This window comes from Schistocerca serialis, chromosome 3 (assembly GCF_023864345.2).
Source record: "Schistocerca serialis cubense isolate TAMUIC-IGC-003099 chromosome 3, iqSchSeri2.2, whole genome shotgun sequence".
In the NCBI taxonomy this organism is placed as follows: Eukaryota; Metazoa; Arthropoda; class Insecta; order Orthoptera; family Acrididae; genus Schistocerca; species Schistocerca serialis.
Genome location: NC_064640.1, coordinates 420,376,240 through 420,391,696, shown reverse-complemented (window position 1 = coordinate 420,391,696; position 15,457 = coordinate 420,376,240). Strand labels below are relative to the sequence as shown.

Below are 15,457 nucleotides of genomic sequence, written 5' to 3'. Positions count from 1 at the left end.
AGGGCACAGAGAGTCGGAGCAGATGACGCAATTGAAAAGCCTGTGTCGCCAGATGTACTGTAAGGCCTGATACAGGGCATAGAGATCTGCTGTAAATACTGAGCAGTGTTCCAGAAGCCGATACCAAAAAACGTCAGTACCAATGACAAAGGCACACCTGACACAACGGGCAGTCGGAGAACCATGAGTGTACATGAAGGTGCTATCGCGACGTTCCGTGCGGAGGTCATGAAACTGAAGGCAATACAGCGAAGCAGGAGTAGTGTCCTTTGGAAGCGAATGAAGGCCAAGGTGAACATGAGCCACCACATGAAGCCAAGGTGAAGGCTTTACACCTATTGGGAAAGTGGCAGGTAGCGTTAAGCTGCCAGAGCAAGAGCCAAATGTGAACTCCAAGAGGTAACAGAAGAGGAATGTGCCCCATACTGGCAATCAAATGAGTAATCGATGGAGGTGGCATAGGATGGGTGGCCGCGCGTGACAGATGAACGGCACACAAATCTAATGAGGAGAAAGTCATGGCTGTAGGACAGAAGTAGTTCGGCAGCTTCTACGTAGACACTCAACTCGGCTAGTGTAAAAGGCGCCACTGGCCAAATGGATGCCACGATGGTGGATAGTATTGAGATGGCATAAGAGGGACGGACATGCAGATGCGTAAACAAAACACCCACAATGTAGTTTTGAAAGGACAAGGGACCGGTACAGACGGAAGATGGTAGTTCGATCTGCTCCCCAGGAAGTACCACTGAGGACAAGTACGGCATTGAAGGACTGCATACGGTGGGCTACCAGGTAAGACACGTGGTAGGACTGAGAAAGTTTCCTATCGAGCATGAGCCACAGGAATTTAGTAGTTTCAACAAACGGAAGAACAACAGGCCCAAGATGGGGGGGAAAAAAAAAAAAAACCAACTGCTCAGCCAGAAATACATACAAACTGTATTGTCAGAGGAAAAATGAAAGCCACTGTCGATGCTCCATGAGTAAAGATGACCGAGACATCACTGAAGAGGCCGCTCAATGAGAAGTCCATAGAGAACTGCAATTCATGGCAAAATTATCAACGAAAAGGGAGCAGGAGATGCCCCACAGGAGACAGGCCATAATAGGGTTGACAACAATAGCACAGAGGTCGCCACTCAGGACAGAACCCTGAGGCACACAGTTTTCCTGGATAAAGGTGTCCAATGAAGCAGAACCCACACATACCATGAAACCTTCGTCTTTTAAAAATTCCTAAAGGAAACTAGGCATAAAACCTCGGAAGCCCAACATGTAGAGAGTACAAAGAATACCAGTCCTCCAGGAGGTGTCGTAGGCTTTCTCCAAATCGAAAAACACAACCAGTATGTGTTTTCCGCAGAAAACCATTTACGACATCAATGGGGAAAAGTGACAAGATGGTCAGCTGCATAACAGTGAGCTCGATATCCACATTGTACAGTGGATAGTAAATTCCAAGACTTGAGCAACCACATAAGCCAGGCATGAATCATACATTCCATCACCTTGCAAACACAGTTGGTGAGAGAAATAGGTCAGTAGCTAGAAGGAAGGTGTTTATCCTTACCGGACTTAGGTACGGATATGACTGTGGCTTCACGTCAGCGTCTGACAGATGTGCCCTCTCCCTAGATGCGATCGTATGTATGTCGGAGAAAGAGCTTGCCCGCAAGAGAAAGGTTCTAAACGTGAACATCACCTGGTCCTGGGGCAGAGAATCGGGATGAAGTGAGAGCATGATCTAGCTCCCTCATAATATAGACAGCATTATAGCACTCACAGTTCTGAGAAGAGGAGAGTATCGCTCAAGCCTCTTCCACTTGTTTCCGATGGAGGACAGCAGGGTGATCGTAGGTGGAGCTCAAAATCTCTGCAAAATAGTGGCCCTATGTGTTTGAGATAGCAAGAGGATCAACTATGACATCACCTGCTACAGTCAGACCAGAAATTGGGGAATGGACCTTGGTCCCAGAGAGCTACCAGAGGTTGGCCCACACCACAGAAGAGTGTGTGGAACTGTTAAAAGAACTAATAAATGAAATCCAGCTAGCTTTTCTGCTATCACAAAGAAGACGATGACACTATGCACACAACTATTTATAATGAATGTTTGCCGTCATAGCATGACTTAAAAAAACGTGGAGAGCACGGCTCTGCATGCGAATTGCATCACGGCATGTCTCAGTCCAAGAAGAGACAGGGACACAGCACAATAGAGAGGAAGTGCAAGGAATGGAATGTTCTGGGGCGGTAACGATACCGTTCATAAAGTATTCCATCTGGTCATCACAACTGGGTAAATGTTGTTCGTCAAATGTCACCAGGGAGGAGTAAAGCCTCCAGTCAGCCTTAGAAAGTTGACATTTGGGTGTGCATGGAGGCGGGGTAGGTGTCAGCAAATGGGTAGCACATGGGAAATGGCTGCTCAAGTACGTGTCACAGAGAATGGACCACTCGAGATGATGGGCAAGCTGGGCACTGCAGAAGGATAGGTCCAAATGGGAATATGTGTGCATGGAGTCTGAAAGGAATGTGGGTGCCCCACTGTTAAGACAGATGAGGTTAAGACAGTGAGAAGATCATCCAAGAGTGCACCTCTTTGACAGGATCTGGGAGGACTCCAAAGGGCATGGTGCGCATTAAAGTCACCGAGCAGTAGAAAGAGGTGGGACAGCTGCCCAATAAGCTGGAGAGGGGCTGCCTTGGTGACATCAAATGACGGAGGGATGTAAACAGTACAAAGCCAAAAGGGAAAGTGAAGAAGGAAAATGCAGACTGCAACAGTTTGGAGCCAGGTTTTCAGGGAGATGGGTTGATTATCATCATTAACCCAGATGAGCAGCATGACTCCTCCATGAGGTGGAATTCTGTCCTTGGGGGTGGGGGGTGGTGGTGTGGGGAGAGGGGTGGGTGGGAGGCAAAGTGAACCAGGAAAAAATGCGCAAACTCAGAGCAGTTGTGAGGATGCAATTTAGTTTCCTGGAGGCAAAATACAAGGGGACACTGAAATTCTAAGAGCAGCCGTAAGTCCTCTTTGTTTGATCAAAGGCCGCAAACATTCCATTGGAGTAGAATCATGACAAGGGAAAAATGAAGAGGTGTCACCTCGGCAGCTGCTGAGTGCCAGCCTTCCAAGACACTCTGCTACAGGGCACAGAGGCTGAAGGATCCTGCTCCGTGAGGTCTACAGAGATGTCAAAATCCTCCTCTTGTTTGTCTGCAGAGTCCAGGGCAGAAAAACGGTTGACGGTGTGCACCGGTGTCACACAGGTCAGCTGGGCGGGGTATCACTTGATGACACCGTCAAAGAGGATCTCCAAGTCAGCAAAGAAGAAGACCGTTTCTCCTTGTTTGAGTTCCTGGTGCCTTTCTGGTTGGCAGAGGAAAACTCACATGTTTGTTGGCTGGAGGGACATTGGAAGTCTTCGAGACAGTATTCCTTCCCAGCCTGCCAGTTGTGTAGCAAGTAACTTCACCCCGTGAGGCGAAAGTTTGGTGGCTTGTTGCACAGATGAAGAGGAGACAGAGACACTACCATGACCCTGTGCAATTTCACACCGCAGTGCTAAACTTGAGGTCACATGTCAGCGTGGCCATGTCCTTCGTGGAGCAAGATGTCACAAGAATAGTACTGTATGTGCTGGATGATAAAACACAGTGTTTCCAACTAGCGAACGACTTGCAAGTGACCAGGTAAGGCACTTTTTTTTTCCATCTGCATCTCCTGGACAGTCCGTTCATCGAGATACATGGGACAATCTCAGGAGGAGGCGGCGGCGGCACAGTCGCCATTGCAGTTGATAAAGCGGGAAAGAGGAGGCAGACAATCACCCTCGTCAGTATCCCTAACACAGGTTACACATTTGGCCGGATGTCTTCAGGACTCTCGAGTGTGGTTGTAACAGTGACACTGGTAGGAGCGTATCTGGTTCGGAATGTATGGTCGTACTGTGATATCTTCATAGCCTGCTTTGATCTTTGATGGAAACACCACTCTATCAAAAGTAAGAAAAAGAGCACCTGTGGGCACTAAGGATGCATCTACTTTTTTCATCACCTGATCGACTGCAATGACACCCTGATCAGAGAGATGTGTTTGGATTTCTGGCTTGGTCAGACCATCAAGCAGCCTAGTGTAAATAACACCACGGGAATAATTCAGCGTTTGACGGGCCTCAACACCAACAGGATAGTGATGGAGGAGTGAAGTGGCAAGCAGTTGTGCTTGAGAATCAGACCTAGTCTCCAAAAATAAAGTGCCATTTCATAAATGAGAGTGGGATTTCACAGGATCAGTAATTGCATCAGCACCTTTCTGAATAATAAACAGCTTTACTGTAGCTACGGACTGGTGGTCTTCTGTACATGAAACCACGAGGAACCGTGGTGCAGCTGGGTGGGTCTTTGAATTGTTTGCCTCTTTCTGTTTATGTTTAGTAGACGGAGACTGTGAAGAAGATTATTGGCTCATTGTGAGAAAATCTCCCACTATTGTCAGCATCTCTGATGGCGTGCTCCCTCCAACTGCCCCCCACCCCCTCAGAAAGGGGCGCACCCAACTTAGGTGATTGTTCACACCTCCCAAACGCCTGACAGAAGGACCAAATGGCAATTTACGAAGAGAGCAGCTCAGTCAATCACCCCTTCCTGGACATGACCTTTACCAGGGGGTACATACAAACCCTACCTGTCAACCCAGGGCTGGGAATTATGAATCACCTAGTCACTTGTTCACCTGTTACGTGTCTGATGCATGGGCTGTTCTTCAGGAGCGCATAGGGAGAAAGAAGAAAGAGGAACCTCAAACGCCAAAGCAGAGGAAGGATAGAAGAACGGCAACAAAAAATAGACAGAAGGAACGAAAGACAGTGGAGAGGCTGTTCTGATATCGGTAGACTGACTCTGCAAAACATTTCCAACAACATACCAGACATGTTCCCCAAGGGATGGAAAAGGGATAGCAAGAGGATAGACATGCAGCATGGAAGGGAAAAGATGCTGCAAAGGCTGGGGCCCCGTGGGAGCCAAGCACGAACCTGTCAAAAAGCGGCAAGCAGGAAGGGGGGGGTGGGGGGGGGGGGGAGGGGAGGGTTCTCTCTGTTGTTGATAAGCCATCTGTCAACTTAACTGATTAAGTGTGATATATGCCAAGTTTGTTTTTCCTTTTTGCGCTCTTTCAATCATCATCCTTTTTTTTAAAAAAAAAATCACAAACTTTTTCCCCAAATATATGTTCCTGGCTGACCACTAATAAAACAAAATAAATAAAACAGAGAGAGGAACCAACAACTTGGCAAGGAGTCCTGATTCGTCACAAAATTTTAAAACTTGTGCTGCACTCTTCCAACTATCAGTAAAGCAGAAGGCATGCTCTCGGTTGAACTGTTTAATGTCCTCTAATCAGAATACTACCAATCTTCAATTAAAATATGGCACAATGTTATAATTATGTTACTTTTCACTCCATTCTAGAGGCTTATTATGGGGAAGGAGTGAGTAATGGATTAAAGGATAGTGACCCATACAAAGGTGAGCTACAATGATTCGTTCAACTTGCTGTGGGTAGGCTCTTCCATTCCCACAGTTAAAATACCTCTCTGGGAATGTCGGTCTTACACAATTTTGATTCTTTGATCTTTCGTAAGTGTACAATGTAGGGAGGAGGGGAAATACAGAAAGTAAAGTGAAAATTACTTTGACAAACTGAAACAAAACACAAAAAGCATACATACAGAAAAATGTTAGGAAAAATAACGTGCTAATTACACTTAAATTAAAATCACTTCGAAATTTTTAACAATATCTCAGTGTCAACACAAGAACATGAAACAGCAACTGGAATCGCACAGCTAAATTTCAGGTGGGCACAAGTGGCTGTGACTACAAATTTTAATACTGTGGATTTTTTTCTTCTTAGCTTCAGATTATATATGTCATAAAAATGTAGCCATCAACAAGTCATAAATGTTAACAGTTCTCAAGCCACTGATATTACACGCACCAAAAGTTCAGGGCACATTTATTTTTGTGTTATGGTAACCAGTTTCAGTAATACACAGATCATGTTTACACCCGCAATGTCTCCACTGGTGATATTTGGAGCCATTGTAAGTGCAAGAGGCACCTGTTGTAAGCAGCTGACAATAGATTCCCGTTGCACTTATCAACACCACAGGATTTGACGAGCTGTATGCTTACGCCCTTAAAAAACCATTAAAAACTTGGTTTTAGATAAATCACTGTTTAAACAAAGTTTGAAACACTTTGTTAGGCAAGTCTATCTACTCTACAAATGAATATCTTAGCAGGACTGTTAGACCAGCTTACGTTTTGACGGCACTTGGTCACAACAGTCAAGATTAGTTATTTTGGGTATGATAAATTTATTACAAATGCATAAGTATGTTTCATTCTGACACGGTATTAATTCTGTAAATATTAGCAGTTCCAGTTTACTGCAATGTATTCACATATCTTGACAATCTCCTGACAAATGATCTCAGGGAAGTGAGCATTATATTCAGATGTTCTATGTTTTTTATGTTATACTTTCTGACACATTCCATGCCCAAAAGAATCATCTCTTTTTTGGGTTTGTCGAACAAAAACTGAACCTAATCACAGATAAGTTAAGGTCACACTGAGGATGGTCCATCTGACATGTACCCTATTCTTCCACTGGGGATGGTTGGAGACTGGGACACCACCAGTCTGCATTGACCAACGACATCACCACCATGGCAAAAACCCCTATTTCAAGCACATCCAACATGGCGACCAAAAGATCTATCACAACACCCGCAAAAAATACAAATGCGAAGCGAAATAACACACAAACTAAACCCAATAAAATTAGCGGGACAACCACACGAAAAAAAGGGGTTTTTGGATGGGGACAAACTAAAAATTCAGTAATAAAAGCAACAACACCATACTAGGTGCAACACTGGTGGATGGGGGGGATGACAACGACACTTAACTGGCAAAAAATAAAACACAACAGAAGCATAAAAAACACACTAAAAGAAGAGCACGGTATCCCACTCTCCAGTTAACCTTTATAGCTCAACTGTAGATCAGGATAGCAACTAACACCCCCCCCCCCCCCCGCCCCAAAACAACTACAAACACTGGCAACCCACTCTCCAGTTCACTTATATAGCTGAGTGTCTGGTTCTTTTCTGTTGCATGTTGCAGTAAGTAAGTGCATGCGTGGTGAATGATGGGAAGTGAACATGATGAATGAATAATTGGGTAGGACAAGACAGCAGAACCCATGAGAAAATAGTTTTCATAAACATCATAAGTGGATCAATGATTTTTAATCAAACCATGGGAAAAGGTGGGTGAATAAATGTCTCTTAATGAAATTATGGGAGAAGGTAAGTGGATCAATGTTTATTAATAACAGCTGCACATTTTAATATATTAATAAACATTGGTCCACCTACCTTCTCCCACGACTTAATTAAAAACATTGCTCCAATTAGTGGTTATGCAGTCACCTAAGAGTACAGTTTAAATTTCTCGATATATTTTGTTTTATATGACAACATTCTGTACAATATATCCCATCGTGCCACCACATAATTTTGTACACTCCACATCATGGTGACTGTAGCACACTAAATGACATAACAACACACGTCACAAACACATAACCACCACATTTCACTTCCATACCAAAACAAACACACCGTGGCTCAGTGACATCACACAATACATCGCGGCACAGCGCAACTACGTCACAGGTCAAAGCAGACGGGTGGTATCCCGCAACCAAGTACACCACTTTAATTGCAACATAGGATGCAGGTGCCTTATATTGCCATTTTTCAATAGACCCAGTGATTTAAAAAATTAAAAAATTGGAGGGGACTGGGACAATTCAATATAAAAACAGCTCATATTATGGAAACACTGACCAGGATAACCTAGTGCCTCATACTCATACCACCACCATAATGAGAAAAAGCAGAAAAGTTTGATGAGGTTTAAAGCATTCCTAGAAGGAACTGTTGGCTGGTTTAACATGGGATCATTCAATATTAAATTTGGTTATTAAGTGCACGTAAGAGGGCTCGTCCTGGTCTACAGGTGAATCAGCGATTCCACTGTTAAGGCAATTTGCTTCAGTTACACGCTGCCAGTGAAGATGCAGCTCAACAAAAAGCACTGAGCATTTTAACAGAATATAATCATGGTGTGAATGAAAATTATTGCTAACTGAAACTATCGACAGCAGATGTCAGCTTTGACCTATAACATAATGATGTCCTGTGACATTATATGGGCATAAACAGAAGTAACTTAACTTTGACAATATTAGTTTTTCTTTTTTCAGCTGATTACAGACACACTTGTGGCATAGCCTGAGGTCTTTGTTAGGTTGAAAAGTGACTGGTTGGTTAAACGGTACTGAAAGCTTCAATTCTTCTAAGAATTACACTGTTCAGAGATTGGTTGAAATCTTGTTCACTGGCTTTTAGAGATAAAGAGCTTCCTACGTAACTGCAGAGGTACAATTATGTCTTATTAAGCAATTCTCAAAAAGGGAGAAAGGGCATAACTCTCAAATTTCGTGTTCAAGAATAATGGAACAGATTTTGTGGGGAATTGGTGTTAACATGGTACTCAGTGAAATGTGAATTTACAGCACTGACTTTAACATTTCCTAACTCTACGAGTTTTAAAATACAAATTTTATTATACCTGTCAAACAAAAAGAGTATAATAAATTCTTGTGTTGTGGAGGGGTGTATGAGTGTCAGCTACGTAATTTTCAAGGTAGACAAAGTCACTAGATAACTGACTTCCTTGCTGTCTGTATCCAAACTACAACCACAATTTATATTCCCATTAAACATTCATTTATCTGTATGCATGAAAAAATGACAAGTTAAACTGTAGGTCCTCCTATAACTGGGGGGGTGGGTGGGGTGGGGGGGGGGGGGCAGTCAGCTCAAAATAGGACGGCAACAGTAGACTACCACCAACAGGAATGGGCATAGTAAAACACTGTCGTGTTCAAATGAGCATTCAGTTTAAGGACAGCTTCACCTTTACTGAACACTGATTTATACATGAATGAATCTTAAGTGAAAATCATCACATACTGATCATAGGGGCCTAATTTCACTGTAAAAACTACCTCCTTAAAGATTATAACAGGAATCAAATCTATCATAACAACAGTTAATAAATGTTCCTTGCAGACAAACTATGGGTTGGGACTGGATTCAGACCCAGGTTCTTGTCTTCCATAGGCAGTTCTCTAAATCAGTTGGAAATCGTGTTGCACATAAAAGGAAAGGGTTTGGATTTGGGGCCAGGAGGAGGAGGAGATTAGTGTTGAACGTCCCGTCGACAACGAGGTCATTAGAGACGGAGCGCAAGCTCGGGTGAGGGAAGCATGGGGAAGGAAATCGGCCGTGCCCTTTCAAAGGAACCATCCCGGCATTTGCCTGAAGCGATTTAGGGAAATCACGGAAAACCTAAATCAGGATGGCCAGAGACGGGATTGAACCGTCGTCCTCCCGAATGCGAGTCCAGTGTGCTAACCACTGCGCCTTGGGGCCAGGCTTGGCCCACAATTTCAATATGCCGTGAAGTTTCACAGCAGTATACATTCAGTTGGAGGGCTATAGTGTGATGCTGGTCCCTGCTGAATTCTTTCATGGTGTGGCACTGATCTGTAGCACAGCCTTAGGTCTAGATTAAGTTGGCTGAGTGCTGGCACAGTTACTGAATGTTAATGCAAAATAAAGTTTGTGGTAACAGACTTTATCAGCAGCATAGCTCCATATCTACATTCACATCAATTTATCACACACACGCACACATCCTACAACAGTAAACTCAGAGGCACCAGTAGCACAGAGATTAATCTCAATACCTTCCTATGGATAGTGATCACTTTCTTCCAAAGTAGTTCCTTCTACATAATAGATTATGGTGAGAATGACATAATGTTAAAAAAGCAGTGGTTGTCACTATTTAAATTTCCTCTGAACAAGAAGTCTACAAGCACAAGTGTAGTAAAAATTTTAAGCTACATTACATACTTTCAATGCCATTAATGAGCTAGTTCTTCAGACACTACTGAAACATTATTTTAACATCCTGCACTGTACTAGCCATAACTAAGCAACTTTCATGAAGACATGGAAAACTCATGACAATTAAGTGGATCTACTCTATTTTACTACTATTCCATAAATTTTCTACTGAAATTCTTTATGTCAGCCCTACTACGCTTCATAATCAGTAGTGACTGTGTGAATCAGAGTATTCTCCTAGATAAAATTAAGTTTTGGGGAATTGATGGTTCAGCCAACGAATGGATGTCATATCCAACCAAAAGAATGAAGATAGTTGTACTTCATAATTCGAAACATATAGTTCAGGGACATAATTCTGACTGGGGAGAAATTGTGTAAAGGTCTGAGTCTTAGCTCCACTATTCTTCCTCACATATGTAAACGACTTTCCATTTAATATAAAACATGCAGAATTAGATCTTTTCACAGATGACACTAGTACTGTAATCAGTTCATACATATATAGAGAAACAGAAGAAATGGTAAACAATGTTCTTAAAAATATCATTGACTGATATTCTGTAAATGGTCTCCCCCTCAATTTTAAAAAGAAAACAGTAGAATTTTTGTATATCATATCATATTTATACTTTATTACTGCGCAAATATGCACTTTCACTGCTACAGCACAAAGATCTATCCAAGAAACATCCTTTTTTTTTCAGTCTGATGTGCTACAGTGCCTGAAAGTCCGATATCAATCACAAAAATTTAACCACAATAATATATAAGTTCTGCTCATCTATGTATACTACACAATGATAAATTTAACACTTTGTGAGGTAATGATTAATTGGGTGGAAACTTCAAAATTATTAGGTGTCCATATTTATGGGAATTTACATTAGAAGAAAGAAATATTGGAACCCTTAAAATGACTTAGTTCTGCCACATTTGTACTCAAAATCATAGCCAATCTTCGGGAGATAAATCAGTAATCCAACATTTTTAATCAATAATGACAGGTGGAATAATGTTCTGGAAAAACTCATCCGTAAGAAAGGAAGTCGTTAATGCCCAAAAAGGTGCTGTAATAATAATACATGGTTTTCACGTACATCATCTTGAAATGACCTATTTAAGGAATTTGGTGTTCTGACTATTGCTTCACTATATATTTACTTCCTCCTGGAGTTTGTAGTAGGCCCTAAATAATTCACTACAGTTCAAAAGTAACAATGTTGTACATAATTACAATACCAGAAGAAAAAATAACATTATTACTCCCAACTAAGGATGTCTTTAGCACAAAAAGGTGTGCACAATATTGTAACTATAATGTCTGATAACTCACCGAGTGATATAACACGTCATACAGAGTGCGGAGTAAAATTTGGAAGCAAAGTGAGAAAGTTTCTGCTTGATAAATTCTATTCTGTAGAAGAATGTCAATCATTGTGATCTTTAAAAGGTGGTGTGCAGGAATAACTAACTAACTTCTCTATATTAAAAATAAACATCTTAATGTTCATCATGAAGCCATATTTACAAATTAATTATTGAATTTGCGATTTGAATGTGAAATTATTCGTTCAACTCCATTACGGTTTATCGTGCGAAACGATCCGTGGAACACGAAACCAACTATGGTTCATTAAAATATTAATGTTATATGAAACAATTGCGGGGGTAGTAGTACCATGTGGCGAGGTTTTGATAACTTTAATTCCAGACTGTTTCACTCCATTATGCACTAATGAGAAGTGATATCGGGAGGCTCTGTTTATTTTATATGTAAAGGTCGCCACAACGAATATGACTTGTTGCTTTCAGTTGCTAACTACAAATTTAATTATTACCTATTGTAACGCTTGAGTATACATTTTTTTGTTTCATGAAGAGAAACTGGGAAATTTCTAATTAGTAACTCCTCAAAGCTCTTCCCCATTATTCACCGTAAACATTCATGAGGGCATATAATTCTCTATATAAACGAGGCACGCACGTAATGACTTTTCAGATAAGTTTGTATCTGTCTTCCAGCATCTATTTACACTGGCGTTCCAAATGTAAAGAAAAAACGCCCACATTCAGATCCACGATAAAGATCTGAAATTTTATATTCCCACTCGCTACACGATTGTAAGGGAAAGGCTGTAAATTGATGTAAAACATATAAAAACAATAAAAAAAGAGCAGCTAGGTCAACTGACTGCGGGAACAATTATAATTCTTCGCAGTTAAGTAATAATTAAAGCGTAAAGAAAAAAAAATAACGTTCAGATACAACTTTGATTGCACAATTACTTCTGGAACTTGGTATATACTTCATCTTGGAATTTCGATGACCTGTGGGGTGTTATAGGTCCCCTGATACCAGTTTGCTTACGCATCTGCTACTTTCACTTACAAAACGTAAAGCGGCAATCAAAATTCAACAATCAAGGTGTGTGCGCATATACAGTCATATATTTCCTGTTAAAATACTCAGTTCACTTTGTCTGACCGCAATGAATGCAGCAGCCGGCATTCCTTTCTCGCGTTGCAGTAGTATCCCGTATATTCACATCTTCAATAGCAGCAACAGCGGCATTCACTTACCATATTTAGGAGCTGTATCAAAACAATACACAAGGAGGAATAACCAACAACGATTACACACGAACTTCACCGCACGCAGAACAAACTGACAGTCCACACATCTATAAAATATACAATACGCACACAGGTAAACCTCTTTGGATGACTAAAGATATATGATTTTCCCAAAGCCATTGGCATTTCTGCACACGCGCCGTGGGATGTTAGTGAATATGGTTTATTAGACATCTGGCATTTATAGCTAAATAATTCGATTCAGTCATAGCAGCATTCTTTTCATCGGTATTATGACTGGTTTGATGCGACCCAACACGAATATCTCACTTGCACTAACTTCTCAGAGTAGCACTTGCTTCCTACGTCCTCATGGAGATGTAAAAATTATTATACCTCCATCTACGTCCTCAGTCATTTATTAGTATATTCCAATATCTGTTTTCCTCAAACGTTTTTACCACCTGCCGTTCCCTCTACTACCATGGACGTTAATCCCTGATGTCTGAACACATGTCCTGTCATCCGGTCCCTTCTTCGTATCAGTTTTCTCCAAACGTTCCATTCTTCAGTGATTCTGTGGAGAACTTCCCCATCTTATCAGTCCACTTAATTTTCAACATTCTTTTATAGTACCACATTTAAAGGCCTCTATTCTCTTTTGTTCCGGTTTTTCCACTATCCATCATTAACTACGATGTAGTGCTCTATTCCAAACGTACATCCTCAAATTAAAGCCTACGTTTGCTACCAGTATACTTTTATTGGCCAGAAGTACTCTCTTTGCCTATCCTAGTCTGCTTTCTACGTCCTTCTTGCTTCGTCCATCATTGATTATTTTGCTTTTTCTTCATTATTTGTAACTTTTCACAACGTATTTCCGTTGAGAGAAGCGCAGTAATTTCCGATCGTAACATTTTCTACAACTTTTGGCACAGTACTTTTACTACGAGGCTCTTTCAATGTTCTTTCCTCCATACCATTGTTGATCTGTCAATTTTTAAGATCTACGATTCACTTCTCCTATTGCCTGGAGCACTAAGATCAACACTCGTATTTGACAAACACAGTTTTTGTGTTCACGGAATTTGTTTTGAACTTTTACAATCACACTCCGGTTTTCACTATTCTGGATCATTTATCATAAGACTTTGTGCCAGCACCAGTGTTTTCACAAAATAAAGTGGGTGGGTACTGTACTGCTGTCTACTCTCTGTTTCAAACAATTATCTAACATATTAGGTCCATTTTTTCTGTTGTAGCAGCACCTCATATTTAGTTTTTGGACTTGTAATCTCGTTTATTAGCACCGATATGATTTCATCAGCATTGTTTTTTCCCCTAAGTTTTATGCCCAATTCGCGGATGACACATATTCAGATTTTCTTCTTGGTGGTTCCATTAGCACAACTATAGTGGAACACAGTTTTGCATTTTACACTCATGATATTTAGCAACACGCTTTTTGTAGGAGCAGATGTTCAAGTCCAACACTTGACTAATTGACCGAGTTTTATTTGTTCCTGTGAACTTCCTTTTTGTACTGTGATATCAGACAAGTCAATGAATACAATACTATATGGGCAGAAAGAGGTGAGGAACAAACAATACTGCAAATAATATAAATACAAGGTATAAAATATTATATTCAAGGTTTTAACAAAAACAACACTACTGCAGGCAATATAAATACAAGACATACAACAGTACAAACATTGGCATACAAATTACATCATTTATAATATAATACATCTTTTACATATCTTATAGTTCTAGAAAGTCATTTAAATTATGTACAGTATTGTTTATGATGACATGTGTCAGTTTCCCTTTGAATACATGAGGGTCATCAATTTCATTTATTATACTCAGTGGTAGCTTATTGTAAGTTCTTATTCCAGTCTGGATAACTCCTTTTTGCGCTATATTGTGATTAGCTGGTTCTCTGTGAACGTTTTGTTTCGGACTTCTGTTATCATTGTGAATGTAACAGTTAGTTTGGAAAAGTTTTTTGTTGTTGATTAAATATCATCAGCGAGTAGATGTATTAACTTGCAAGTGTCAATACTCCAAGTGTCTTGAATAGGTACCTGCAGGATGTCCAAATTGAAACACCTCAGATCAACTTCACAGCTCGTTTTTGCACTTTAAAAACTTTTTGCACTTTTGTAGCATTTCCCTACAATATTTACCATACAAGATCAGAGAGTGGAAATATGAGAAAATTATTGTTTCTGTGACAACATAGAGCAAAATATCTCTTAGTGCAAAGCATACTGAGCTTAGTTTTTGAGTAGGTAATTAATATATTCATTTCATCTTAATTTATTGTCCATTTGTATTCCTAGAAATGAAATTTCATTGGTATCTATTTCAAGGGATTCAACGTCGTTATTTGCAGTCTGAAACTGTATTACATTTGTATTTTAGAAGTTTATTGACAGACTATCTATTATAAACCATTTGTATACTACTTGTGTTATTGTTTAAGATGTAATCTGCATTGGTAATTTCATGTCCTTGATCAATATACTAGCACAATCAGCAAACATTACTATATTTGCAGTGATATTTACTGCTGTTGGCAGGTCATTAATGAACACTAAGAAGATCAGTGGTCCAAGAATCGAACCTTGGGAAACACTATACTTAATAGTTACCCACTCTGATTTTATTGTTTCACCTGAACTCTTTGTTTCCTGTTATGCAAGTACGATTCTAGCCAAGCCAATAATTGATTTCTGATGCTGCAGTGTGGGAGTTTTTGTAGTAACATGTTATGTTTTCCACAGTTGAAAACTTTGGTGATATCACAG

The 15,457-nt window shown here is 40.5% G+C and overlaps 1 protein-coding gene across 1 annotated transcript in view; it reads right to left on the bottom strand.

Annotated features, from left to right (window-relative positions):
- The window catches only part of LOC126470297 (polyadenylate-binding protein-interacting protein 1), a 134,676-nt gene extending 121,891 nt beyond the window's left edge, over positions 1-12,785 (bottom strand). Inside the window, exon 1 of the mRNA XM_050098058.1 lies at positions 12,648-12,785. Coding sequence (XP_049954015.1) covers positions 12,648-12,650 — 3 coding nt within the window. The 5' untranslated portion in view covers positions 12,651-12,785. The remainder of the gene's footprint in view (positions 1-12,647) is intronic.
- Between the last annotated feature and the right edge of the window lie 2,672 nt (positions 12,786-15,457).